At 45.1% G+C, this 27,623-nt stretch overlaps 1 protein-coding gene across 1 annotated transcript in view; it reads left to right on the top strand.

Annotated features, from left to right (window-relative positions):
* EPHX2 (epoxide hydrolase 2) overlaps window positions 1–27,623 on the top strand; it is a 189,902-nt gene that overhangs the window by 140,190 nt on the left and 22,089 nt on the right. Inside the window, exons 15-17 of the mRNA XM_030198674.1 lie at window positions 63–165; window positions 10,384–10,453; window positions 19,117–19,197. Coding sequence (XP_030054534.1) covers window positions 63–165; window positions 10,384–10,453; window positions 19,117–19,197 — 254 coding nt within the window. The remainder of the gene's footprint in view (window positions 1–62; window positions 166–10,383; window positions 10,454–19,116; window positions 19,198–27,623) is intronic.

The raw sequence follows: 27,623 nt of genomic DNA, 5'->3' as shown, positions 1-27,623 counted from the left end.
TAGATAATAACCAATGTACCATACTTCGTTCCCAATAGTTGATGCAGTTTTTCTCTTTCCAGGAGGATTGTTTGTTGGATTGCCAGATGTTGTCCCTCGAAGTACGCTTTTAGGGGAAACAGAGTTTCAGTACTATATCCAGCAGTTTAAAAAGTCTGGTTTCAGGTATACTTCATATAGAAATACTGTGGGATCTGTGGGTTAATCACTGCTGTTCTGTGTGATGCTTTATAAAAGGAAACTAGTTTAGTGGGTATAATTACTATCCCAGTTTTCCTCGTGGATATCAAAGCACTTTACAATGTAATTAGAAACAGACTACCGGAGAGGGCAGTCCATATGTTAAAAAGCATTATTGTATGTTGTCATTACCAATAGAACTGTTGTCTTTATTATATAGCTTACTTTTAAAAATATTAGGAATTCCTTATCTCTCTATATAAAACGCACCTCCAACGTTCTAATGAAGCCGGAAGCCTGAAACCGGAAGTCTCCAAGTTCTAAGTGTGTAGTTGTGTAGATCGCTGTTTGTCCATGAGTGTCTGCCCCACCCTCGCGTCACAACCTGATGACGTCGAGGGCGAAGCACTGACACTCACCGAATCGCATTGCTCACCCTACGCACGTCACACTCAACAGCTGACCAACCACAGGTGGGAGGGCGGGTGCACAGCGGCGAATCGATGGACCAGGGGAGACAGGAGATTCACCGGATGCTTGGAAGGGGGGGGCACGGCCCAGGGAGAGACGAGCATCGGTGGGGGCAAGGGAAAACGGAGAATCACTGGGTGGCTGGAGGGGGGCCACAGAAAAAACTACAATCAATGGGTGTCTGGAGGGTGGGCAGGGGACAGAGGACAATCGGTCGCTGGCTGGAGGTGGGGCAGGGGAGAGAGGACAATCGGTTGCTGGCTGGAGGGGGGGCAGGGGATGGAGGACAATCGCAGGGTGGCTGGAGGGGGGAGCCAGGGAAAGAGGACAATCACTGGGTGGCTGAGGGGGAGCAGGGGACAGAGGAGACTCGCTGGGTGGCTGGAGGGGGGACGAGAGAGAAGAGCATCCCTGGGTGAATACGGGGGGGGGGGGGGGGGGGGGGGACAAGAAAAAAGGATAATTGCTGGGTGGCTGCAAGGGGAGCAGGGGAGAGAGGAGAATCGCTGGATGGCTGGAGGGGGGGCAGGGGACAGAGCACACACAGTCGCACCCAGCAGTCTCACTCTGTCACAAACAAATTCACTCTCTCTCTCTCTCTCACACACACTCTAAAGCATACACACTCAGACAAAAACCTTGCTAGCGCTCGTTTCATTTGTGTCCGAAACGGGCCTCATTTACTCGCTGGGTGGCTGGAGGAGGGCCACAGGAAAAACTACAATCAGTGGGTGTCTGGAGGGGGGCAGGGGACAGAGGACAATCTGTGACTAGCTGGAGGGGGAGCAGTGGAGAGAGGACAATCGGTGGATGGCTGGAGGGGGGACGGAGGACAATCACAGGGTGGCTGTAGGGGGGAGCTGGGGAGAGAGGACAATCACTGGGTGGCTGGAGGGGGAGCAGGGGACAGAGGAGACTCGCTGGGTGGCGGGAGGGGGGGCAGGGGAGAGGAGAGCATCCCTGGGTGGATGTGGGGAAACAAGAAAAAAGGATAATCGCTGGGTGGCTGCAGGGGAGAGAGGAGAATCGCTGGGTGGCTGGAGGGGGGGCAGGGGACACAGCACACACACTCACACCCAGCAGTCTCAATCTGTCACAAACACATTCACTCTGTCTCTCTCACACACACACTCACTCTCACACACACTCTAAAACATACACACTCAGACAAAAACCTTGCTAGCGCCCGTTTCATTTGTGTCAGAAACGGGCCTCATTTACTAGTAATATATAATAGCACAACATGGCAAAGCTTCTCATAATCTTATTGTATCTGAATGTAGCTCACCTTGAGCTTCAACGGAAAAAGGTGTGAGCTAAATCCAAATAGTCCATGCACTTTTAAGAGTAATAGATAACTCTTGCATATTGATATCATGAACTGTCTCTTCCTGGCATTTTAAGTACAATTTACAAAAGAAAACAGAAATTTCCTTCATCACTGCTAGCCATATATTAGGCGTGGACAATATACAGATTGAGGGGGGGGAGGTGCCTGATTGATCCATGTTCTATAAAGGAAAGTAGGCACCTACTTTCCTTTATAGAATATCAGCATAGCTGAGTAGATATGTGCTTAGGTGCAAGCATTTACACCAGCCACATGGAGCTGGTGTGAGTGTGTGTACCTGTGTTTCAGAGATACAATTTGTATTATTCCATAAGTTAAAGCATAACTTTGTGCCCTGCCTATGTGCATGCTGGCCTGCAACTACGTGTTAGCAGATATTATAGAATAGTGCTATGGCACATATATGTAGACACATTTGCACACATATGTTAGTATTGTAAACATAGATGTGTGTAACTTTTTTAGTGCTTACATGTATAGAAATACCCCCATACTGACTGCACTGTTTTGATAGGAATATATGTTGGTGTTTGCTGCTGTAAATTTGACTGTCAGCCCAAGGCACAATTTTCATATTAACCAGATAGGCAAGTTGGATTACATTAAATTGTAACACATAAGCAAAAATAATGACTAATACTGTAGAGCTGAACTGTTTATACCATGAGAGTGAAGAACGAGAAAAGTGCAAGGTTGTTCCCTAGGAAACCTGAAAGAACAGAAATGTGCATTGCTACAAATAACAGAGAACTAGCCAACTAATCTAACATACCAGATCTCCCAAATACACCTAGACAAAATTCATAGTGGAATGGGAGCTACAGTGAAAAGAGTGCCGGAATCCTTAATGCACTTCACTTTGATGTGCATCATCATGTTTGCATTGGAAGTGTGTTGGATTTCCTTTGGTCGTTTATTCTGGAGCTTTACAGTTACAGAACGGCCATGAAGCTATTGGTGCTTTTTATTTAAGAACCTTCAAGATTTTATGGACTTGTCCTTTAGGAAACCGTCTAACCCCTTTTTAAACTCTGCTAAGCTAACCGCCTTCATCACGTTCTCCGGCAACAAATTCCAGAGTTTAATTATGCGTTGGGGAAGAAACAGTTTCTCCGATTTTTTTTAAATTTTACTACACTGTAGTTTCATCGCATGCCCCCTAGTCCTAGTATTTTTGGAAAGCTTGAACAGACGCTTCACATCCACCTGTTCCACTCCACTCATTAGTTTATATACCTCTATCATGTCTCCCCTCAGCCGTCTCTTCTCCAAGCTGAAAAGCCTTAGCCTCCTTAGTCTTTCTTCATAGGGAAGTCGTCCCATCCTCGCTATCATTTTAGTCGCCCTTCACTGAACCTTTTCCAATTTTACTATATCTTTCTTGAGATGCGGCGACCAGAATTGAACACAATACTCAAGGTGCGGTCGCACCATGGAGCGATACAACGGCATTATAACATCCTCACACCTGTTTTCCATACCTTTCCTAATAATACCCAACATTCTATTCGTTTTCCTAGCCGCAGCAGCACACTGAGCAGAAGGTTTCAATGTATTATCGATGACGATACCCAGATTCCTTTCTTGGTCCGTAACTCCTAACGTGGAACCTTGCATGATGTAGCTATAATTCGGGTTCTTTTTTCCCACACGCATCACCTTGCACTTGCTCACATTAAACGTCATCTGCCATTTAGCCGCCCAGTCTCCCAGTCTCGTAAGGTCCTTCTGTAATTTTTCACAATCCTGTCACAAGTTAACGTCTTTGAATAACTTTTTGTCATCAGCAAATTTAATTACCTCGCTAGTTACTCCCATCTCTAAATCATTTATAAATATGTTAAAAAGCAGCGGTCCTAGCACAGACCCCTGAGGAACCCCACTAACTACCCTTCTCCATTGTGCCCACTCTCTGTTTCCTATCCTTCAACCAGGATACCGCTGACTATACTAGTGAGTAAGAACATTAGAGCAACATAAGACTTGACAGGAATCACATGACATGCAGAAGAGGAGAAACCAAGAAAACTAAAACCATCTAGACAAAAGGGAGGTTATTCTGTAACTGTGTACCTAATAGAAGCCTATTCTATCAAGGAACATATGTGCCTTCTTTTCTCTCCAGAATACTAGCATAATGTCAAAAATACATGCCTGTAAATTAGGTTCCATATCATCAAGCTGATCAATCCATAGACTGGTGGGTTGTGTCCATCTACCAGCAGGTGGAGATAGAGAGCAAACTTTTGCCTCCCTATATGTGGTCATGTGCTGCCGGAAACTCCCCAGTATGTTCTCTATCTCAGCAGGTGGTGGTCACACACAGCAGCAGCTCTGGCTAGGCCTCCAAGCCTAATTCTTAGGTTTTGTTGAGTGCCTGGGGTTGAGGGCTCTTTTGAGCAAGTGCAAACCTGGTGGTGCCAGGTCCCTCCTTTTCTCCCCCCTCCCGCTGGCTCCGTTTAAAAAAAAAAAAAATATATTTTTAAACGTCTTTAAAGGCGTTTAATTCGACGTTTCTTTAAACGTTCTTTGCAGCTACTCACTGGGACACCAGTTCGTTACAGCTCGGAGCGGCAAGCAGGTAATTTTACCTTTTTATAGCGGGCAGGGGGTTCCCCGATTCTTCTCCTCGTGGCAATGGCGTCGGAGGGCGAGGGCGCAAAGGGTCGCTCCCCGGATCGCTGGAGCGCTTCTAGAGGGGATGCGGGGGTTTTACAACCTGATTCGCCCTTGATGGGTGATAGTTTAGTGACCGATGAATGTCCCGGTCGTTCCTCCGGCGTGGCGGTTTTTTCCCGCCATAAACGCCCATCCCCCGCTCCTCGCCTCCGCCATCTTGGCCGGCCACGCGGCTCGGACGGCTTCTTCGGGGCCGCCCTTGAGGTTGGAGACATTAATGCCATGAACGCCCTTAATTTGGGCGACAGCACAAAAGCGGCTAAAGTTAAGCGCCGTTCTTCCCGCGCGGCTCCTTCACGGAGTTTCGCGCCGGACGCCATTTTGGATGCGCAGCATGTTTCTCCCCCGCTATTGCGAGCGCCGGTTGAGAGTGCGTCTAGGGCTGTTGCCCAGGCTGCGGAAGTGCACAGTCTGGGGGGTTTCTCCCCCGAGTTTGTTTTGCTGCTGCATCAGGCTTTCCTCATGCAAAACGCTGCCCCTGCTCCCTCTTCTGATAAAGAGGTTGAGGTTCCCAGAGGTAAACGCCCTCGGGTTGATTTCCAGGCCTTGGAGGACTTTTGTCTCCTCCGATGTAGATGAGGGCAGCGTGTCTGAGGTCTCCCAACGATCCTTTGCGGATTCCTTGGAGGAGATAGATCCCCGCTCGGATGGAGCGGATGACCCCTCTGCAGCGCGGCTTTTTAGCCCAGAGGATTTGCCCAACCTGTTGTTACAGGCCATGGGCACTTTGAAGATTTCCTCTCCGGAGGACGTCTCTCCCTCAGCCCCTGTTGGCTCTGCCATTATGCTGGGGACGAAGCGCCCGCCTAGAACCTTCCACGTGCATGATGCCATGCACACCTTAATTGCGGCTCAATGGGATGTCCCGGAAACGAGCCTTAAAGTGGCTAGGGCTATGTCCCGCTTCTATCCTTTGGCTGTGAGTGAACGTGAGGCCTATCTGTGGCCTACCGTGGATTCTTTAATCACTGCGGTGACTAAGAAAACGGCGTTGCCGGTGGAAGGTGGCACGGCCCTAAAGGACGCCCAAGACAGAAGATTGGAGGCGGCCTTAAGGTCGTCCTTGGAGGCAGCTGCTTTAAGTTGCAGGCCTCAGTTTGGGGCTCCTATGTGGCCAGGGCGTGCCGGACTATGGTGCAGCGGGCTTCCCCCTCGGATCTTTCCTTGAGGGCTGATTGGCCGGCCCTGGAATCGGGCTTAGCCTATTTGGCAGACTTGCTGTATGATGTCTGGAGAGCCTCAGCTAAAGGCATGGCTCAGACAGTCTCTGCGCGGCGGTGGCTTTGGCTGAAACATTGGTCTGCTGACCACGCCTCTAAATCCCGCCTGGCTAGATTGCCTTTTAAAGGCAAGCTGCTCTTTGGGGTCGAGCTGGACAAAAACGTGACCGATCTCGGCACGTCTAAGGGCAAGAAATTACCAGAGGTCAGGGCTCGGGTTAGTACTCGTCCCGATACCTCCATACCGCCCGGGCAAGTCGGGTTCCTCTGCCCCCTCTTCCTTCAAGAGGAATTTCTCCCCCAAGCAGCATTCCTTTCGCAGAGACCGCCGTCCCGGAGGTGCTCCCTCCGGTCCTCCCCCAGGGTCTCGTACCCAATGACGGGGCCTTGGTCCACGCCCCAGTGCAGATTGGAGGACGGCTGTCCTCGTTTCTGGGCGAGTGGACCACTATAACTTCAGACGCGTGGGTGCTGGAAGTCATCAGAGACGGCTACAAGCTAGAGTTCTGCCAACTCTTAAGAGACGGGTTTGTACTCTCTCCCTGCAAGTCTCCGGTCAAGCTGTGGTAGTGCAGCAGACCTTGGACAACCTGATCCGCCTGGTGCGGTCGTTCCGGTGCCAAAAAATCAGATTGGCAAGGGACGTTACTCCATTTACTTTGTGGTTCCAAAGAAAGGAGGTTCTGTCCGGCCTATCCTCGACCTCAAAGGGGTCAATCGGGCCTGGAAAGTGAGGCACTTTCGCATGGAGACTCTCCGCTCTGTTATAGCGACAGTGAAGGCAGGAGAGTTCTTGGCTTCCTTGGACATCAAGGAAGCGTACCTGCATATTCCCATCTGGCCTCCTCTCCAACGCTTTCTGCGTTTTACAGTCCTGAGACGACACTTCCAGTTCAGAGCCCTCCCTTCGGGTTGGCTACTGCTCCGCGGACCTTTTCCAAAGTAATGGGGGTCATAGCGGCCTTCCTGCTAAAGGAAGGAGTACAAGTCCATCCTTATCTGGACGACTGGTTGATCCGAGCCCCCTCTTATGCAGAGTGCGGCAAAGCTATGGACCGGGTAGTTGCTCTTTTGAGCTCCCTGGGATGGATCATCAACTGGAAGAAGAGCCAGCTGCGCCCGACTCAGTCCCTGGTGTATCTGGGAGTTCGATTCGACACCCAAGTGGGCAGAGTGTTCCTGCCAGACAATCGGATTGTCAAGCTTCAGGCTCAGGTGGACTAGTTCCTAGTAGCCTCTCCTATTCGGGCTTGGGACTACGTGCAGCTGTTGGGCTCTATGACAGCCACGATGGAAGTAGTGCCCTGGGCCAGGGCTCATATGAGACCACTACAGCTATCTCTGCTGCTGCGCTGGACTCCGATGTCGGAGGATTATGCTGTGCGCCTTCCCGTGGACCCAGCAGTGCGCAAGGCGCTGAGCTGGTGGACGCAGACAGGCAAGTTGTCTGCAGGATTGCCTCTGGTGACCCCGGAGTGGATTGTCGTCACGACAGACGCCTCTTTGATGGGCTGGGGAGCCCACTACTTGGGAAGGACAGCGCAGGGGCTCTAGTCTCCTGCAGAGGCAAGTGGTCTATCAACCTCCTGGAACTCAGAGCCATTCGCTTGGTGTTATTGGAGTTCATCCCGGTACTCGTGTTGAAGCCTGTACGGGTCCTGTCGGACAATGCCACGGCTGTGGCCTATATCAACCGCCAGGGAGGTACCAGAGCGCCCCTCTAGCCAAGGAGGCTATGAGTCTTTGCCAGTGGGCGGAAGCGAACCTGGAGCAGCTTTCAGCGGCCCACATTGCCGGAGTCATGAATGTCAAGGCGGACTTTCTCAGTCGCCATACCTTGGAGCCCGGAGCGTGGCAACTATCTGCTCAGGCGTTCTTGGTCATCACGAAGCGCTGGGGCCAGCCGAGCCTAGATCTGATGGCGTCATCGGCCAATGGCCAAGTGCCGCGCTTTTTCAGCAGAGGACGGGACCCTCGATCCCTGGGAGTAGATGCTCTTCTCCAACAGTGGCCGACACGAGCTCCTCTATGTGTTCCCGCCCTGGCCCATGTTGGGCAGGGTGCTAGACCGGGTGGCAAAGCATCCCGGCAGGGTAATCCTGGTGGGTCCGGATTGGCCCAGACGTCCCTGGTATGCGGACTTGTTCAGGCTCTCAGTCGACGATCCTCTGCGGCTGTCAGTGGAGCAGGGCCTGTTACATCAGGGTCCCGTGGTGATGGAGGATCCCTCTCCCTTTGGTCTTACGGCCTGGCTATTGAGCGGCAGCGTCTGAGGAAGAAGGGCTTCTCAGACAAGGTCATCGCCACTATGCTGAGAGCGAGGAAGCGCTCTACGTCTACTGCTTACGCCAGGGTTTGGCGTATCTTTGCAGCATGGTGTGAAGCAGGCTCACTTTCTCCCTTCACTGCTCCAATTTCTTCAGTGTTGGCGTTCCTGCAAGAAGGTCTGGAGAAAGGCCTGTCGCTCAGTTCCCTTAAAGTCCAGGTAGCGGCTCTGGCTTGCTTCAGGGGCCGCCTGAAGGGTGCTTCCCTGGCTTCGCAGCCAGATGTGGTGCGCTTTCTCAAGGGAGTTATTCACCTGCGCCCTCCTCTGCACTCAGTGGTGCCTGCGTGGAATCTCAACCTGGTGCTAAGAGCATTGCAGAAGCCGCCTTTGGAACCCTTGTCGAGGGCATCTCTGAAAGACCTGACGTTGAAAGCAGTCTTTTTGGTGGCTATCACTTCAGACAGAAGAGTTTCCGAGCTCCAGGCGCTCTCATGTCGAGAGCCTTTTCTGCAGTGCACTGAGGCAGGAGTGACTATTCGCACAGTGCCTTCCTTCCTGCCCAAGATTGGTTCTCGCTTCCATGTGAATCAGCAGCTCTGTCTCCCTTCCTTTCTTAGGGAGGACTACCCAGAGGAGTACTCCGCTCTTGAATATCTGGATGTGAGACGAGTCATCATCAGATACTTGGAAGTGACCAATGATTTCCGGAAATCGGATCATCTGTTTGTCCTGTTTGCAGGTCCTCGTAAGGGTCTGCAGGCTGCTAAGCCTACAGTGGCAAGATGGGTCCAGGAAGCCATTGCAGCGGCTTATGTGGCCGCGGGGAAGGTGCCGCCTATCCAGCTGAAGGCTCACTCCACGAGAGCTCAGGCGGCCTCGATGGCAGAGGCCGGATCCGTCTCCTTGGAAGAGATATGCAAGGCGGCAACGTGGGCTTCGGCTCATACATTCTCCAAGCATTACCGTTTGACTGTGGCTGCACGGGCGGAGGCCCGGTTTGGAGCTTCAGTGGTGAGGTCAGGGATTTCTATGTCCCGCCCTGGGTGAGTACTGCTTCGGTACATCCCACCAGTCTATGGATTGATCAGCTTGATGATATGGAAGGTAAAATTATGTATAATCATACCTGATAATTTTCTTTCCATTAATCATAGCTGATCAATCCATAGCCCCTCCCAGATATCTGTACTGTTTATATTCTGGTTGAATTTTAGGTTCAAGTTTAGCCTTCAGTTACTTCAGGAGGACTTCGTGTTCAAGTTCTTCTTTCACTTGGATTCTTCAAGAGTTGAGACGACTTTGTGTTACAGTGAGCTGCTGCATTCCTCTCCCCTCCGTTTTACGGGGCTGGATTGAGACATAAATTCTGCCGGCACTCCCTCCCGCTTCGTGCGGCTGTAGGGCAGTTTTGTACCCCTCCCGCTTCGGCGGTGTTAGGGTCAGTCAGCTCCTCCCGCGGTTGCGGTTGCAGGATAAGCCAGATCCCCCCGCATCGGCGGGTGTGGTGTCCCTCCCCCGCTCCGCGGGGATGAGCTGGACGGATTCCCCTCCCCCACTTGTGTGGGGATGAGCTGGGTTAATTCCCCTCCCCCGTTTCGGCGGTGGTGAGCTGGGCAGAGTGTCCCTTCGTGGGTGTAATTCTCTAAGTGCTGAGTCCTGCGGATGGAGCTTTGATATCGACATACTGAGGAGTTTCCGGCAGCACATGACCACATATAGGGAGGCAAAAGTTTGCTCTCTATCTCCACCTGCTGGTAGATGGACACAACCCACCAGTCTATGGATTGATCAGCTATGATTAATGGAAAGAAAATTATCAGGTATGATTATACATAATTTTACCTTTGAGCACATATCGCCTGCCAGAACTGACTGTGTGTGCACCTAAGTTCCAGAGATATGTGTGTAGCGTAGTAATATTTTATAAGTTGTGCACTTAAGTGGAAAAACTCTACCTATGTGTATGTCCACCTGTAAAATTTGTGCTATGTAAGATAAGTACATATTTATAGAATGGTACTTAGGTACAATTATTCTAATGAATCATACATTTCATTATAGGCAATTTTTAGTTGCTTTGTTGGAATATTTACCATATGCACAGTATTCAAATAGTAAATTCAGGCAATATTGTATGTGGCATGGAACTCTACAGTGGTTTTGTATTTTATTACCTTTTCTTAAATACGTCTTTTTCTCCTTTTTGTGTCTTGTAGAGGACCTTTGAACTGGTATCGAAATATGGAGAAGAACTGGAAGTGGAGCTGCACTGCAGCAGGCAGGAAGGTAAGATTCATTTAGTATTCTGCTACCTATAAAATGAGTACTGATGTAGTCAGGGGTAGGTAATGCACATGAACATAGTAATATAGAAGTGATGGCAGATAAAGACCTGAACAATCCATCTAGTCTGCCCAACAGTCTCATTCATTCTCAATTCTAAATTGAATCAACAGTGAACGTGATATTTTATACTTGATGAAGGTTAGATAGTAATTCTGTGAACTCAAGCAAAGCATTCCTAATCTGAAAGAAGCTGAATCAACAAAGAGAAAGAGTTTGACTAATCCTTTGAGATCTTTCTCTTGTCAGCCTATTGGCAATAAATTATAATATATGGAGATCAATCATTAGCAGCTTAGCTGCTGTTTAACTTTGAACATATGACCTATACATTTAAAGCTATACATATTTTTAGCAGTGCTATCTGAATGTCTGCTTTGAAAATCCACGTATAACTTTAAATGGAGAGTTATGTTTAGGACGTCTGATTTTTAGGTTTTAATAAACATGGAGGCAGAGGAGCCAAGAGTAATGTAGGCACCAATGATGCTCAGTGCTGGTGCCGGCATAGCTAACTAGGCATGTAGGACTGTAGAAAAGGTAGCTCTAATTTTGCCCAGTTAACTATTCAGGAATGGCACTGAATGTTTGCCATACCTACATAGTTTCTGGGCACCTGCAATGACCCAGGTATTCAGTACTGGTGTCTGGATAGGTAGGTCCAGGTCTAATTTATTCAGTGATGGACAGAGTTTACAGAAACGCTGACTGCTAAATGCTGAATATTGACTCTGTAATGTAGATAAATGAGACATTTGATCACATAGGGACACCCAGTTAAGTCATTCTCTAGAACAACATTGCAATATTGATTTCCTTTGTCATTATATAGTTTCATAGTGAATCATTGAAATTTAGCAACAGTGTATTTATGGCAAATTTTCCTGCAGAATTTGTATTGTTTGGATGTCTTTTACAGCCTTAATTTCTTATACCAAGCAGATGGAACAAAGTTTCCAATTGCTGCTATGCTTAGAAACAGAGGTTGAGTTTTCAACCAGCTGTTGTAGTGTATTTTCCCATTCATGTTTCATAACATACATATCCACAGGATATTTCATGATCATGAATTGCTTTGTGAAAGACCTTTTATCTATATTCTTAAGATATTTTTTTTCCTTGTCATCATACCAGACCAGTCCAGACGAATGGGTTATGTCCATCTACCAGTGGATGTAGATGGGGAAAAATAGTTCCTGTGATTCGCCCCTTAAGGATATCATGCATTCTGGAATGTTAAATATTTTCTGTGTCTCCAAGCGGATGGTTGATGAACTGTGCAGCTCCTGTTGGGTGCCTTTCAGCCAGTTCCTGCCCCAGTTCCCACTGGGTGCCAGTTGAGCAAGGGGTTTCCTCTTGGAGGATTTGAGCTCCTTGGCACCTTTGAGTGTGGAGTACAGTTGATGATTGGGATGTTGAGACCAGAGCCATCTTTAAATGGGCAGCACTGCTCCATGTTAAATGTTGACTGAAGCTTGTTTTAACTGTGGACCATGGCTCTTTTAAATATCGAGCCCAGCTCCATCATTGCCTGTCGAGCATGTGGAACAGAGCCCCATCTTTGCATGTAGAACACAACTCTGTCCTTAAGGGTGAAGCATAGATTCCCTATGGAGGTGTGTTCTATCTCTTCAGTGGGACATAGCTCTACCTGTGTCTCTGGGACAAACCTCTGACTTGGCAGGTAGTGCGCAACTTAAGCTATGTCTCTTGAGCATAGTTCTCTCTTTAGTTGTAGTTGGCAGCTCCAGTGCTAGAAGGAGAACTCTTCGTCGATAAGGGAGGACCACAGCACCATCGCTGAGTGGTACATTCCTCCGCAGCGTGTAGTTTGATGAAGGTGGCTCACATTGTACATTGAGATCACAGTTTCACCATTCAGTGTGGTTCCTGGCTCCAGTGTGGATGATGGGAACGGCCCATCTAAACCTGTAGAACGAGACTCCATCACTGTATGTGGGACGCAGCTCCGCAGTTGTGTATGTAGGCAGCTATGTTGCTGCATCTGGATCTATTCTTTTCTGTTTTGGCAGAACACTTTTTTTATATGGGGATTGCCTCCATTCTTGATTGGGAGACACGGTTCCTTGTTCCTGTGCACCCCAGATACATCCTTTTTTTGTTTGGAACAACTCCATATCTCAATATGGCTCTGTTCCATGTTTTGTTTTTTTGTGGTGTACGGCTCCAAATCCACCTTGCAGAACTCGGGTCACATTCCTGTATATGGAACGTTACTCTATTGCAGCACCTCTCCAAATGTGCCACAAAGAATGACCGACTTAAGTGTGCCGTGACGAGCAGCTGAGCCACGGGAATCCTGTGGCATATAAGTAGTTCCTGGTAGGTTCCAATGGGAACAGAAAGCTGCAGTAAACCTCAGTAAAGACTACCGCTTTACAGCAGATTTACCGCTAGATTCCAGCCATCGTCCTCCCTGATGCACCGCCTCCTACAGATTCCACTCTATAGCAAAGCCAAATGATGGTTTTACTGCTCCTCCTCCCCGCCCCATACATGACATACAAGGAGGACCATGATTGGCCTCTTCTGCTGCTACAGTGCCCGCCACTGCAACCACACAGTTAAATAGCATGCTCCCAGGGCACACCATTTTGTGGGTTTGAGAGTTGCTTGGCGAGTAGCGTAGTGGCGATTAGTACTGGGCAAACGACTATTAGTGTAGGAGTAGGGAGGAGTGAGTGTCAAGAGGAGCAAAGAGGTTTGCAGTGGAGCAGGACGATTCAAAGAGCCAATGTTGGAGACTACAGGATGGCACCCTCCAACACTACCCCAAACTATGACTTTCAACTCTTCCTTTATTGCTGGGACTGGCTGCGTGCTGTCTTCCCTCTTCAGCCATATCTCTGTCCCCTTCTCCACACACTGGAACGACTCTCAGTCTCAAGTCTCTCTCCTTCCACGTCCCCTTCCTTTCCCTCCCTTTGCTGTTTAACAGTACCTTCTTCTGCCCCCTTCCTGTGTTTTGCCTGGTGCCCACCGAATTGCCTTCCCTCTTCAGCCATCTCTGTCCCCTTCTAAACAACCGAATGCCAGACTGTCTCTCAAGTCTCTCCCCCTCTGTACCCCTCCCATGTTGTAACAGCACCTTCTTCTGCTCTCCCTCCCAGTCTGTGCCTTACCGAATTGCTGTCCGACTCCAGCCATCTTTGTCCCCTTCTTTAAACGAATGCCAAACTGTCTCTCAAGTCTTTCTCCCTCTTCCCCCTCCTCCTGCCATGTTGTAACAGTACCTTCTTCTACTCTCCCTCACTTTCTTTTCCCTCTTGCCTTACCGAATCCCTCCATAAGGCAAAAGACAGAGATGGCTGGAGAGAGAAGGCAGTATCACACAGAGACATTTTCTTTTCATGAGTCTGACCTAAAAATGCCAATACCATATCAACAACCTTCTCCTGAACCATGCGCTTTTGAGCGACTGTCGGCCTTCCCCCCCCCCCCCCCCCCCCTCGTTTCTAGTTTAAAAGCTGCTCTATTTCCTTTTTAAAAGTTGACGCCAGCAGCCTGGTCCCACCCTGGTTAAGGTGAAGCCCATCAGATCGGAATAGGCTCTCCCTTCCCCAGAATGCTGACCAGTTCCTGACAAATCCAAAACCCTCCTTCCCACACAATCAATTTTCCCTCACCTTTCTCCTGGCATCCAACTTATCTATTCACAGGAAGCAGCATGTTCTTCAGTCTGTCTAATGCCCTGATGGCGAACCTATGACACGCGTGTCAGTACTGACACGCGTAGCCATTTTCAGTGACACGCGGCCGCATGTGGCCGCATACAGAGAAGCAGCGGAGTTCCTTGCTGACACCCGGGGCGGATCGCCGATGCGCCCCCCTCCCCCCCGGTGCAGCGCGACCCCCCCCCCCCCCCCCCCCCCCCCCCGGCGAAATCACCCGGTGCATGTTTACCCGCTGGGGGTGTGCCGTGTGCGCTCCTATTGGCTCCCTCCCTGCTGCTCCCTCTGCCCCGGCTCCTCACTTCCGGCCGGCGGAGCAGAGAGCAGCGGAATGCCGTGGGGGACGCATCTCTGAGGGCCCTGTGATCACCATTACCAGCAACCATCATCCAATCTACTGTTCTGGGGTGTCGTGGATTTGTAATTGACCACCATTACTGAGATAGGTGAGGGGGAGGCTGGGAGAGGCGAGGGCATGTGCTATGGGTGCCGTTTCCCGCCATTAGAAATAGCGGCAGCCATCTTAATTTACATAAGGTGGTCAGTTAGGCTAGTTAGGGCTAACAGGCTATCTATAATTCTATCTTCTGTCTCTGCCCCCCTGATGGAGAACTCAAAAAATAAAAAACCAAGGTTAAGTAAAGGAAGTGGTAGTAGCAGTAGCCGACCCTTTCAAGAGACATGGACCGAGATGTATGGCATTATAGAAAAAAATGGCAAATCATTTTGCGTTCTATGTACTGAAACGGTAGTAAGCAGAACGTGGAATATAAATAGACATTTTGAAACTAATCATTCCCAGCTCTTGAAAAAAAGTGAGGATGAACGGAAGGAATACATTTCCAGGCAGCTACACTTTTATAAGAGCCAATCTAAGTCCATCCTTAAATTTGTAAAAGGTTCTACAAATTTAACATCTGCAAGTTTGAGCATTGCTCACTCCATAGCTCAGCATGGAAAAGCACTCAGTGAGGGAGAATTTATTAAAGAAACTCTCCTAAGATGTGCACCAGTTCTATTTCACGATATGCAGAATAAAGATGCAATTATTAAGAGAATATCTGAGTTACCAGGAAATTTGGAGTGCCTGGATCCGATTACCAGACACTTTTAGCACCCTGAAAAATATAGCAATGGCTTTACTCACAATTTTTCCCTCTACGTACTTTTGTGAAACCTTATTCTCAGCGTTAAATAATATCAAAACCAACAAAAGAAACAGATTGACAGATGAAGTTAGTAGCGCTTGCTTGGGCTTGAAGTGTACAAAATACCAACCTTCAATTGAAGATTTAGCCAATGAAATTCAGCAACAAAAAAGTCACTAATAGGCAGATTAGTTAAAGAATTCCTCCTCCCCCTCACTTATCTTAGTTCATGGCACCCCACACAAGTTAAATAATATCAAGACCAACAAAAGAAACCGACTGACAGATGAACAAAGAAGTCACTAAGTAGGTAAGTTAAATAATTAGTTTTTGGTTTATTAAATACAGTTTTATATTACAATTATACATTTTTGTTATTTAAACTATAAATATCGCGAAATTATGGTTTTTTTCTCGAAGTGACACACCACCCGAGTTATGCTCGGTTTTTTGGCGAATTTTGACACACCAAGCTCAAAAGGTTGCCCATCACTGGTCTAATGTTTGCTGCAGTGTGTTTTTCAGAGTGATTGTTGGGGTTGGACTAGAGTGGCAGGGGGTTTATTTCAGTTGCTCATTGCAGTTGGATCATTTGCAGGCTCATTTTCAAAAGAGAAGGACGCCCATTTTTTGACACAAATCGGAAGATGGGCGTTCTCACAGGGTCGCCCAAATCGGTATAATCGAAAACCGATTTTGTGCGTCTCCAACTGCTTTCCGTCGCAGAGACAACCAAAGTTCACGGGGGCGTGTCTGAGGCATAGTGAAGGCGGGACTTGGGCGTGCCTAACACATGGACGTCCTCGACCCATAATGGAAAAAAAAAGGGCATCCCTGACGAACACTTGGATGACTTTACCTGGTCCTGTTTTTCTTACGACCAAGGCACATAAAGGTGCCCGAACTGATCAGATGACCACCGGAGAGAATCGGGGATGACCTCCCCTTACTTCTCCAGTGGTGGGTAACCCCCTCCCACCCTCAAAAAATATTTTGTGCCAGCCTCTATGCCAGCCTCAAATGTCATACTCAGGTCCATCACAGCAGTATGCAGGTCCCTGGCGCAGTTTTAGTGGGAGCAGTGCACTTCAAGCAGGCGGATCCATGCCCATCCCCCCCGTTACACTTGTGGTAAATGTGAGCCCTCCAAAACCCACCAGAAAACCACTGTACCCACATCTAGGTGCCCCCCTTCACCTGTAAGGGCTATGGTAGTGGTGTACAGTAGTGGGTTTTGGGAGGCTCAGCACACAAGGTAAGGGAGCTTTGTACCTGGGAGCAATTTATGAAGTCCACTGCAGTGCCCCCTAGGGTGCCTGGTTGGTGTCCTGGCATGTCAGGGGGACCAGTGCACTACAAATGCTGGCTCCTCCCACGACCAAAGGGCTTGCATTTGATCGTTTCTGAGATGGGCACTCTTGGTTTCCATTATCGCCGAAAATCAGAAACGACCAAGTCTAGAGATGACCATCTCTATGGACGACCTAAATTTCAGGATTTGGCCATCCCCAACCGTATTATCGAAACGAAAGATGGACGTCCATCTTGTTTCGTTAATACGGGTTTCCCCGCCCCTCCATAAGAACGTTTTGCTAGGACGTCCTCAGCAAAACTTGGCGTCTCTTTCGATTATACCCCACTTGGTATTCCTGTGACTGTGTTGGAAAACGCTATAACAGCTCAGGCCTTGACAATTTTTGCACCTTGTATGTGTGGCACAAGGTGAAAAAGGTTGAAAATCACTGCTCTAATGACTTATGGCTAGGGTTCTAACCTCAGTTATTAGATATGGCAAGCTTTGACTAAGGTCTGCTCTCCTCTTTATGAGGTGTTGCGCCTTTTCGGGCAGGCCATTCTGCTTCATCCTATGGATGCAGGCTAGCTATAGCCCTGAGGCTAAGCCAGTGCTTCATGGGTGCATCAGTCCCTTCTCTGCAGCTGTACCATTACACCCTCTCTCTACTCGGTATGCCTCCTCATTCCAAGGGTAGTGTGATGCTACCGGAGATGCTATGCAACTCTGTCCCTCACAGTGTACAAAACTCCATGTGGGTCAGAAAAGCATAGTGGTTCCGTTCTGGACCTGACTGCCTTCAGGCAGTTATCACAATCTATAAGGGTTTGGCCTTTGGCTGTTATAGGGTGTCAGGTACCTCAGACATGATTCGTCTTATGATTTCCATTTTTGGCTCCAGTTTTTAGTATTAGTCATTAGGCGTTCCTTGCTTCGGACTCAAGACAGTGCCTCGGGTCTCTGTTTGGGGCCTCCGGAGAGACGCCTTGTCTGGTATGCCTTACTTTTGCATTCCTTATCTTGGTGGTATTCTCTGGGAGTTATGGACTTTCCTTACAATATTACAGCATATTTATTATGTATTCATACTTGTATCCCACATTTATCCAAAAACAAGTTCCGGTTCAGTGTGGCTTACATTTAACAGTTGTTAGAGATTCTCTATCCTTGTACCATTCATTGGGTGGGGAAGTTCCAGTTTCAAAGCCAAATATATTCTTGGACGTAGGGATTGTTCCCTTCCTGGCTGAGGTAGTTCTGTGTGAGAGACCATTTCATCAATTCACATTTTGTTTGGCGGTTCTTTTGATATCCACTACTGCATTCGGGAGCATCTGGTACAATCTGCTACAGATCAAAACATTTTTTATAAAAGGACAATTTGGGTTATTTCAAACTTAAAGGAATACTAGATTGACCCCCTGAGGCAAACGCTTTTATCCGCTGAAACATGGCCCGTGTCGGGTCCATTTCATTAAAGATTGTATCATTGTTCCAGTTCTGCAGGCCCTTTTGTGCTTTGATTGCTGCTTTGGTTTGTGTACTTTTGGACCCTCTTTTTTTTTAGTCTGGTACATACTTTACTTGCCAGTAAATGTTCATTTCTTTGGCAGATGTTTTGCTCTATGGTCAGTCTTGCACATCTTCAGCTTCGCTGACATTTCATGTTGTGAGAGTATAGGCCTCCTTCCTTCATGGATTTTTGGCTGAATGAGACTGATGAGCTCAGGTTCCATACTAGCCACTAGTAAGGTCAGGGGCAGCATTGCTTAGCTAACCAAAATACTGAACCTTCAAGAAAGAGACAATGGTTGTCCTTTATTGTGAAAAAGACCCAACACGGGCAGTGTTTCGGCGCACAAGTGCCTGCCTCAGGGGTCTAACATAAAAACACAGAGATAATTATATATACAATACACATTTCACAAAAATTAACATGCTTCAGGGGTCGTGTTCTGTGAAATGTGTATTGTATTTGTAATTATCTCTGTGTTTTTATGTTAGACCCCTGAGGCAGGCGCTTGTGTGCCGAAACACGGCCCATGTCGGGTCTTTTTCACAATAAAGGACAGCCATTGTCTCTTTCTTGAAGGCCCAGTGTTGCTTTTTCTTGTTTATATTGTATGCTGTATTACCCTCTCTTTTGTGATTACGTAACCAAAATACTGATCATTCCAGGCTGCACGATATCCTTAAGGAATGAATCACAGGAACTATTTTTTCTGTCTCCATCTGCTGGTAGATGGGCATAACCCATTTGTCTGGACTGGTCTGGTATGACTAAAGGAAAGAATTTAATTTCTCCATTGTACTTTGTAGATTTGTGTTTTAATATCAAGATATAAATTTTGTAACACATTAAAGCAAGAAAGGAAGAAAAAAGTTCTCTGCTCATGGAGAAAAACCATCTCCTGATTTCTAATTATCTGGGTTGTTGTTTTTTTTTTTTTTTTTACTAATCTGTCTTTCTAGATACTAGTACCAGCCTTAATGGTTACAGCAGGCAAAGATTTTGTACTTCTTCCACAGATGTCCAAGGGTATGGAAGACTGGGTAAGTGAGTCACTCAAGTATTAAGAAGGAATGTGTTCCAGTCAGAAAACAGAATTGATATCATATTCTCCATTTGAAACAATTGATGAAAATGTACAGAGCATGGCTTATGAATTTCCAGCCTCTCTATTCCCCTTATTCTTTAACAGGTCACCTAAATTTACGTACTATTTGCATGCTTAAATTTAAGGAATATTACCATTCACTTGGGTAAGCATACACTTAAGTGAGTAAATAGTTGTAATAAACCTAACCGCTATTCTGTAATTATGCGCTAGGTGCCGATTATAGAATACGCTTAGTTGGCACTGATTTCAGTGCCGATTTATTTATTTATTTATTTTTAGGCGCCATGTGTAGAATCTCCTCCTTAGTGCCTCCTAAATAGGAAGCAATAAGAGCTCTTGTGCCAATTTTGCAGGTACTGCACACTAATAGGAACATTAGCACATGATCTACACCTAAAACAGAAAAAGCCCAAAAATGTGCTGCATTCAGATTTTGCCACAGATTAGTAAAATGACCCCAGTGTGTTCAGGGCAGTACTTCTATTGATTAATTGGAATTGGATGCTTCCTGAGCTGAGGCTTGAAACTATATTCTTTTCATGAGAAAGCACAAAAATCCTGGTTCTTCAATCTAATTATTCCTTATTTATTTATTTATTTATTTATTTATCTATGTATTTATTTATTTATTTATTTATTGCATTTGTATCCCACATTTTCCCACCTCTTTGCAGGCTCAATGTGGCTTCCAATACATCATGAATAGTGGAAACATTTAAGAAAATATATGTTTAGCATACAGAAGGATCTTGATAATATGATGATAATAAGACATATTAGTAGTTTAACAAGCATAAATTATAAGGCAGTTCTGGATATTTGTATAAGAGTTCATATTTGTTGTTTTAATAGGGCATTATTTGATTATTTCTCATTATTTATTTCTATTTGCATATTGTGAGCTATTTTATTATTTTAATATCATTAATTGATGTGTGTGAATATTGGTTTGATAAATATCAAAAAATAACTAAGGTACTCAAACAATGATTCTTAAAGTAAGTACTTTTAAAGAGGAAAAGGCCTCGAGAAACCCCATGGCTATTAGTCTATAAGGGGTTGGACTTCCTCATCATCGGCCAAAAACCTCTAAGTTTAAATTGGCTGAACAAGAACTCAACACTTAGCTCAGTGAATAGCCGGTCTCTGTGTCTATGCGCTCTCTGCGTTCCTCTGATGATTCAGACCGTGATCAACGATGGCCCGCGTTTCGAATCTGCATCTGCTTCAGGATCACTGGATAAGTTCCCGCACGATCCTAACGACGGTGCATATTGGTTTTACATTAACTGTATATTATTGGAACTTTGATTTTTATTTATTTATTTATTTATATATATACATTACAAGTTTCAACATTTGATAAGAAAATAATGCAAATGCCTATAATATCACAAGAAAAAAAATATTAACTTATAGGTAATAAATTCCTCATTAACATCATAAAAGTCCACAAAAATTGGAGTCCAATGATCCAACTAAGGAGAACACAAAGGAAAATATTTTGAAAAACTTAGATCAAGACAGAAGCATTTACAAGTTAGATGCAACAACTTCTTGAGAAACCTTTTTAATGTAATAAAAGAGGATAATTGAGAAGGCTCAAAATAAACATATTTTTCAGTTTGATACAAGACCAAGCACTTGCAAGGATACTTTAAATAGAAAGTTGCTCCAAGTTGCAAAGTTTCAGTTTCTGTCTACGTTTTTGTGTCTCACGTGCCAGGTCTGGAAATATACGTACTAAGAGACCTTTAAATAATTTTCCTCTTACTTTAAAAATTTTTTCAATGTCCAGACCTTGTCTGTGAGTAACGCAAACGTTACTAGTAAAGTGGATGGTATAACTTGTTCAGAATCAGATGTTTCCAAAATAGCCGACACATCTAACACCTGATTATTCACTTGAGCTTGAGAATTTTTCTCCGTCTTTAAGGGAATGTAAAAGGCCTGTGACACTGGAGGAATACGGTCTTCAGTTATTTCAAAGATTTCTTTATAATAAATCTTCAACATTTCCCTTGAGGAAATCATAGGATGAAAGGGAAAATGTATAAAACGCAAGTTATTGCCTCGTGAAGCATTTTCCAAAAACTCTGACTTCCTCCTCAGGTTCACTAAGTCCTTAATCATCGTAGTTTGTACTAATTGTGCCTGTTGAAGTTCTTTTTCCACCTTATTTACCTATGTTGCCAACGATTTTATTTCAGTGTCCATTTCTCTCACTTTCCCTTCAACCACAATTATATCTTCTTTCATTTGCTTTATTTGGGGGCATATCGCCTTACCCAACTCTACTATCAACATCCAGAGACTGTCCAAGGTAACATCCACAGGTTTTCTTTGAAAAAGAGTAAATAAAATATCTGCAGGCTCACCCTTTTGTTGAGATGTCTCAGTTTCAATTACACCCTGTTTTTCCTCAGTAGATCTCAATATGGCGTGTGCAGCTAATACAGCCGATTTTGGTGGAATAGCCTCCCACCCTAAGGATCCCGCTAACACTTCGGAATTCGGGTCCACTGGGGTCGACATCGGTGAACTGCTAAACGCCGGCTGAGGAGGCAGTTCTCTACCGTCGGGACTCAGAGTGGTTTCAAGCCCTATTACTCCGTCCGCTATCTCCAGTTGCGGATTGAGTTTGCAGGCCTCTCTCCAACGGAATCATCGAGCTTGCTTCCCTCTGCATATACTGAGTAATCAATCCCGTTGAGGTTGGAGTTCTTTGCTGCTGGGAGGCAGCAGCTGCAGCAGCTCTTCCTCTCCTCTTCAGCATAGTAAAAGGAAAAAAATTTTTTTTTAAGGCAAACGCAGAGGAGCATTCAAACGCGTCTGTCTTAATCGGCAGCCATCTTGGACTCCGGAACTTTGATGTAACAGTTGTAATCCACAAACTTTTGGGGATAAGCAAAATAGAAATTTCAAATTAAATTTTTTATTAGGCTCTTCAGTTTCACTTTTTTCCTTACATTAGAGCCATGATGCACACTAAACCAAGCTTCCATGCCTGCACTACTTGTGACAGGTTACACCAGTGGAATATATTTTACTTTTATTTTTGTGGTGTTCTGTCATCTGGCTTGGGGCCTGCTTCTCAGCAAGACAACTGATATGAATGTGAAAGAATGTCCCTAAAGGCCAGGAAATATCACCACCTCCAGCTTTGTAAACATTGAGACTAGGGGTTGAAAATGAAGAGTAAGTCTTTTGTGCAGAAGCTAACTAGTTCTGAAAGGTCCAGCAGATTTCCCTTGGATGTTGTCTTTGTCCCTTTAAGCAGTAGTCTAAAGACCACTGTAAATCTTTGAGTGTTGTTAGGCTTAGTTGAGACTTCTTGACCAAAAATGTATGGTTCTTCAGCACTGGCATACGGGTCTGAGAAGAAACACATTTCACAATCTGTTGTGAATATGCATGAAATCGATTTGGTTACAATGGAGGTAACATGCCAGTTGATCTTCTGCATATTTATTTTTTATTTATTTATTTATTTTTGTTACATTTATACCCCGCGCTTTCCCATTCATGGCAGGCTCAATGCGGCTTACATATTGTATACAGGTACTTATTTGTACCTGGGGCAATGGGAGGGTTAAGTGACTTGCCCAGAGTCACAAGGAGCTGCCTGTGCCTAAAGTGAGAATCGAACTCAGTTCCTCAGGATCAAAGTCCACCACCCTAACCACTAAGCCACTCCTCCACTTGGAAGCCTGACTGGCTAGATGTGTTTTGAGGACTGACAAATAAGCAACTCTCAATATAGGAGAAACTTTTTCTTCTAGAAAATGAAGCTTCATCCCCTTTGCTAGACATTCTCAGCAGGCCCAGCACCAAACATATTCTCAACCCCCACCAGAGAGAGAGAAGGTAGCATAAGCAAACAGGTTCAGCTCATTCCAAGTAAACTTCCTGACAAAGGTAACCATAAATGTCCACATCAAGGAAGAGAGTTTTGCCTACCTTCTAAGCATCATAAGCATAAAATTAAAAACTTTCCACACTCTAGTATGTTAAGAAGCTTTTGCATACTACAAGAAAAGGTTAGTACAGAAGAGTCTATGCAGATTTTTGTCTCTAGGCTTAAACTGTTGGGTACTCATTTGACATAGTTAACATGTCTGATTTAATAGACTTACCACCCAGAAACGCTAAAAGATCATCCCGAACTTTCCTCAACCTCCACTTCCCTAATTGCAAGGGCTTGAAATACAAGGCGCTGCACGCGTCAACCTTTTCCTACATGAGCACGCAGTTCTGGAATTCACTGCCGCGCAACCTGAAAACGATCTACGAGCAAACCACCTTCCGCAAACTACTGAAGACCCATCTTTTTGAGAAAATTTATGGAAAGAACCAAAACACATAAAGCCCACACTCACTGTTCTATAATGCATCATTACAGCCACTCTGAATTCTCATCCCCCCTAATCTCACCTTCTCATCCCCCGTAATCTCACCACACTCATACCTTTACTCACAGAAAATGTATACCAAATGCTTTCCTGTCATTATATATTGCCCCTTTTAGTTTCCTGTTGTTTCCTCTCCAATGTTTCAATGATCTTTTCCATTGTTATATTCCTTAATGATACTTGACTTTGTCTCGCATAACTCCCCACAATGTAATCCATAACTGAGTTGTAACAAACTATTTCCATCTTTCATAACGTATTGTAAGCCACACTGAACCCGCAAAAAGGTGGGAAAATGTGGGATACAAATGCAATAAATAAATAAATAAACACTTATGAATTGGCCTGTGTCGTGTGTTAAGTTTTAATAGGACAAAGCCTGTATTCCTCACTCAGAATTAAACCTCATTGAATCAGAAACATGCTTCCAGAATAGGTGTCTTGAAATCCTTATCACTCCTAGAGAGCATTTGCAAATCAGCTACTTGCCTAGAGCAGCCCTCATGCACTAATCTTATACTAATCAGTGTGCAGTAATGTAGATGTGCTAACTGATTAGCGCAGAAGCGCCCACTCTCTGGCCCTGACACGCCCGCTCCGTGAAAAAAATAAATATTTTAGCACATATTTTGCACGCACATTGGGAATTTACCAGAGGATACTTCAGTGCGTCCTGCAGTAAGCCCTCTTTAAGCTGTGGTAAGCATGCACTAGTGCTTACTGCAGATTAGTAAAACGACCCCTTAAAATTAAAGAAACTAGTAAAAATAAAGGTCATAAATTCCACAAAAACTAAACAAGCATTGCCTTATAAATTTTATCACTTGATTTTGTGTCAGTAGAGGTGAGTTTTGCTACATGGTCTTTGTTTCTCTTTTTGAACAACCAGATTTTGGATTTTTTTTTTTTACTGTTTGGCAATAGTATTCTATCACAGTTTAAATTATTTGCTTGCTAGGTTTTGTTGAAACAGCATGCATACTTTTAAAATTATAATCAGATGTAATTTTGCAACAAGTATTGTACATCCGAGAAAACCTGTTACAGGAAATGGACCAATCCACATAAAGGGAGGGAAAAAAAAGGAAAAACATCTCTGTTTACATAATCCAAGTTCAGTAACTCAGTCTATAACTGGACGAGAGGACAGTAATTATCAAGAATAGTAATTCAAGGAAAATTACAAATTCAACCACTACGCTAATCAGAGAGAAGCCTGACAGCAAAACAAAAACAGTGTAATACAGAGTAGAAGTGGAAGAAGGTTCCATAGGCAAAGCAGGGAGGGCAACAAGTCTGGAATTCAGGAACACAGGGCTAGATTCTATATATGGCACCTGAAAATTCCATGTGGGAAAAAATACACCTAGGCGTATTCTCTAAAGCACGCCTATATTTTATAGAATAGGTTTAGATTTCTGCGCAATATATAGAATACTCCGATTGCGTCTCCATGCAACCAAATTTAGTTGCAGCCATTTATACCGTTTTACTTGGTTTAAATCCCGGCACCTAAATTAGGCGCAGAGCGGATATATTCTATAACAAAGTGCGTAGATTTTAGAAAAGCCCATGCCCACCCATGGCCACGTCTCCTTTTCAGCTATGCGACTTAGAATTTAAGCGTACTACGTTACAGAATACACTTAGCGAGTTGCGCGCATAAAACTGAATGCCAATTAGTGTTGATAATTGCACATTAACATCCAGTTGACAGCGCTGATTAGCTAGTTAGCCAATTAAGTTAGTGCAGTGTTATAGAATATGCTTCAATTTCCATGCAGAAATTAAGGCACAATATATAGAATCCTGGGAATAATGGCCAGGGTCAAGAAACTACCTCTAATGTGAAATAATATTGTAAAAATCAATAATTCAAGACTGTGATGGGGGGATTGTTTGTATAAAGTTTAAAAGTTGTAACCAAATGAAAAAAGGAAAATTGCAATAAAAGAAATTTTCAAAAATACATATGTAAATAAATTCTATTTACATTTTAATCAAAAAAGGGCTCCCAGTTGAATTACATGAGGCATCTATACCAAAAACTGCTGATGTAATTTTTGCCAAGATATACCTGAACTTTACTATTCATAAAGAGAGCATTACAATGGTGAGAAGTTTTAAAATTCATTCTGTCAGGCTCTAAAACAGTCAACTTTTTATGTTTCTGGAGTAACTCCCACGGTATCTTCCAAAATCCAAGTTTCAAGGTATCCACAGAAACGTCTGCATTAGCTAATAAGGACTGACTACTTTCCTTCTTCACATATGGTGACAAATAGTATGCTCTTGAAAGAAATAAAATATTTTTGAACAAAGGAGAGGAGAAAAGGTTAGATATTTTGAGGGAATCCTAGTAGGATAACTGTTTTGAAGAGCACACTAAATCAATATATACAGTTCAATCCACTTAAGTGCAAGAGTCTGGGACCAAAGAAATGCATGCAGTTAACCAGAGCGTGCACTTAACCGTTGTGACCCAAAGAAGCTTGACATCTGGTAAACATATGTACAGTACTGTTATTATGCGTACAGTATAGAGTCTCCGTTAACTGACATTAGGCTTACTTGAAGTAATCAGTTATAGTCCTCTTGTACACTAATGGGTCTGTGAGTTCCATAGACTGTCTTCCAGACGGTAAAAACTGTCATAGCACTGACATCCAGTGGCCTCCAGATAGGGCCCACACAGTGTTGAGACTCTCCAGCGCTCTTGCAAAAGTGACAGGTGGAGGTTTTTGAATTTCATCAGTATGTGCCTCGCTGCTCATTTCATCCTCTGTTTCATCATCAGCCGTTGTTGTCTGCGTGTAGGCGCATATCCACATCAGTGCTGTCATCAGCTGTTTGTAGATCGTAATCAACAGCTACGTAGCGATGAAACTCCTCTTCAGTAACACCGACTGGGATGTCAATAACCTGTTCATCTGACACGTTTGTAACAGCTGCATCTGTTTCGTCCCTCTCCACATCCATAACAAAGCTTTCCCGCTTGTAGCAATTCACAATGGTTGCCTGTGTAACATGATTCCAGGCTTCCTTCTGCATATGTAGGGAATCCAACAGTGATAGATTACGAGCCAGTTCAACAGCACTTTTATCCTTGCCAGTCTGGTCATCCATAACTCTCATCACGTAGCACAAGAGCCCGATAATGTTGTTGAAATTGGCTATTATGCCCTGATCCATAGGTTGGATCAGAGAGGTAGTGTTTGGTGGCAGGAAGACCACCTTGACATTAGACAGCCTGACATCATCCCTGTGTGCAGCACAATTATCACAAAGCAACAAAATCTGACGCTTTTGTGCCCGCATTCTAGTGTCTAACCTCTTTAGCCACTGCTTCCAAATTTCCCCAGTTATCCATTAATTTGCGTTAGCCTCATATGACACAGGAAGTCGCGTAACTTTCTTGAAGCAACGGGGCTGTTTGCTCTTTCCAGTGACGAGGCATTCCAACTTCACTCTCATCCATATTGTAGCAAAGGAGGATCGTCAGTCGGTCCTTCGACGTTTTACCGCCAGTAGTTTCGGCATGTTTGAATGAAAGTGTTCCATCAGGAATCGCTCCTCAGTAGAGACCATTTTCGTCAGCATTGAAAATGTCACGAGGTGCAAACTCATTCAAGATGGTAGGAAGAACTGAAACAATCCAATTTTCAGCACCAAAGTCATCAGCGTCTTGTTTCTCACCATGCTGTTTCTTGAATTTTATGTTATTCCTTCCATCTTTCCAACCATCCAACAGTGGCTTTGAATTCAGTTAGTCCAAGACTGTCAGCTAGCTGGTTAGCTTTCTCCATAAACAGTGGACCACTGACAGGAAAGTGTCTGCTCCTGACTTGGGAAAACCACCGAAGAAGAGCATCTTCTACCTCCTCAGCTTTTCCAGCCCATTTTCGTTTCCATTGTGGATTTGTATTGTTTTGCCAGTCTTCCAGAA

This window comes from Microcaecilia unicolor, chromosome 3 (assembly GCF_901765095.1).
Source record: "Microcaecilia unicolor chromosome 3, aMicUni1.1, whole genome shotgun sequence".
Classification (NCBI taxonomy): Eukaryota; Metazoa; Chordata; class Amphibia; order Gymnophiona; family Siphonopidae; genus Microcaecilia; species Microcaecilia unicolor.
The sequence above is the reverse complement of the archived record's forward strand: the minus strand, read 5'-3'. Positions and strand labels throughout refer to the sequence as shown.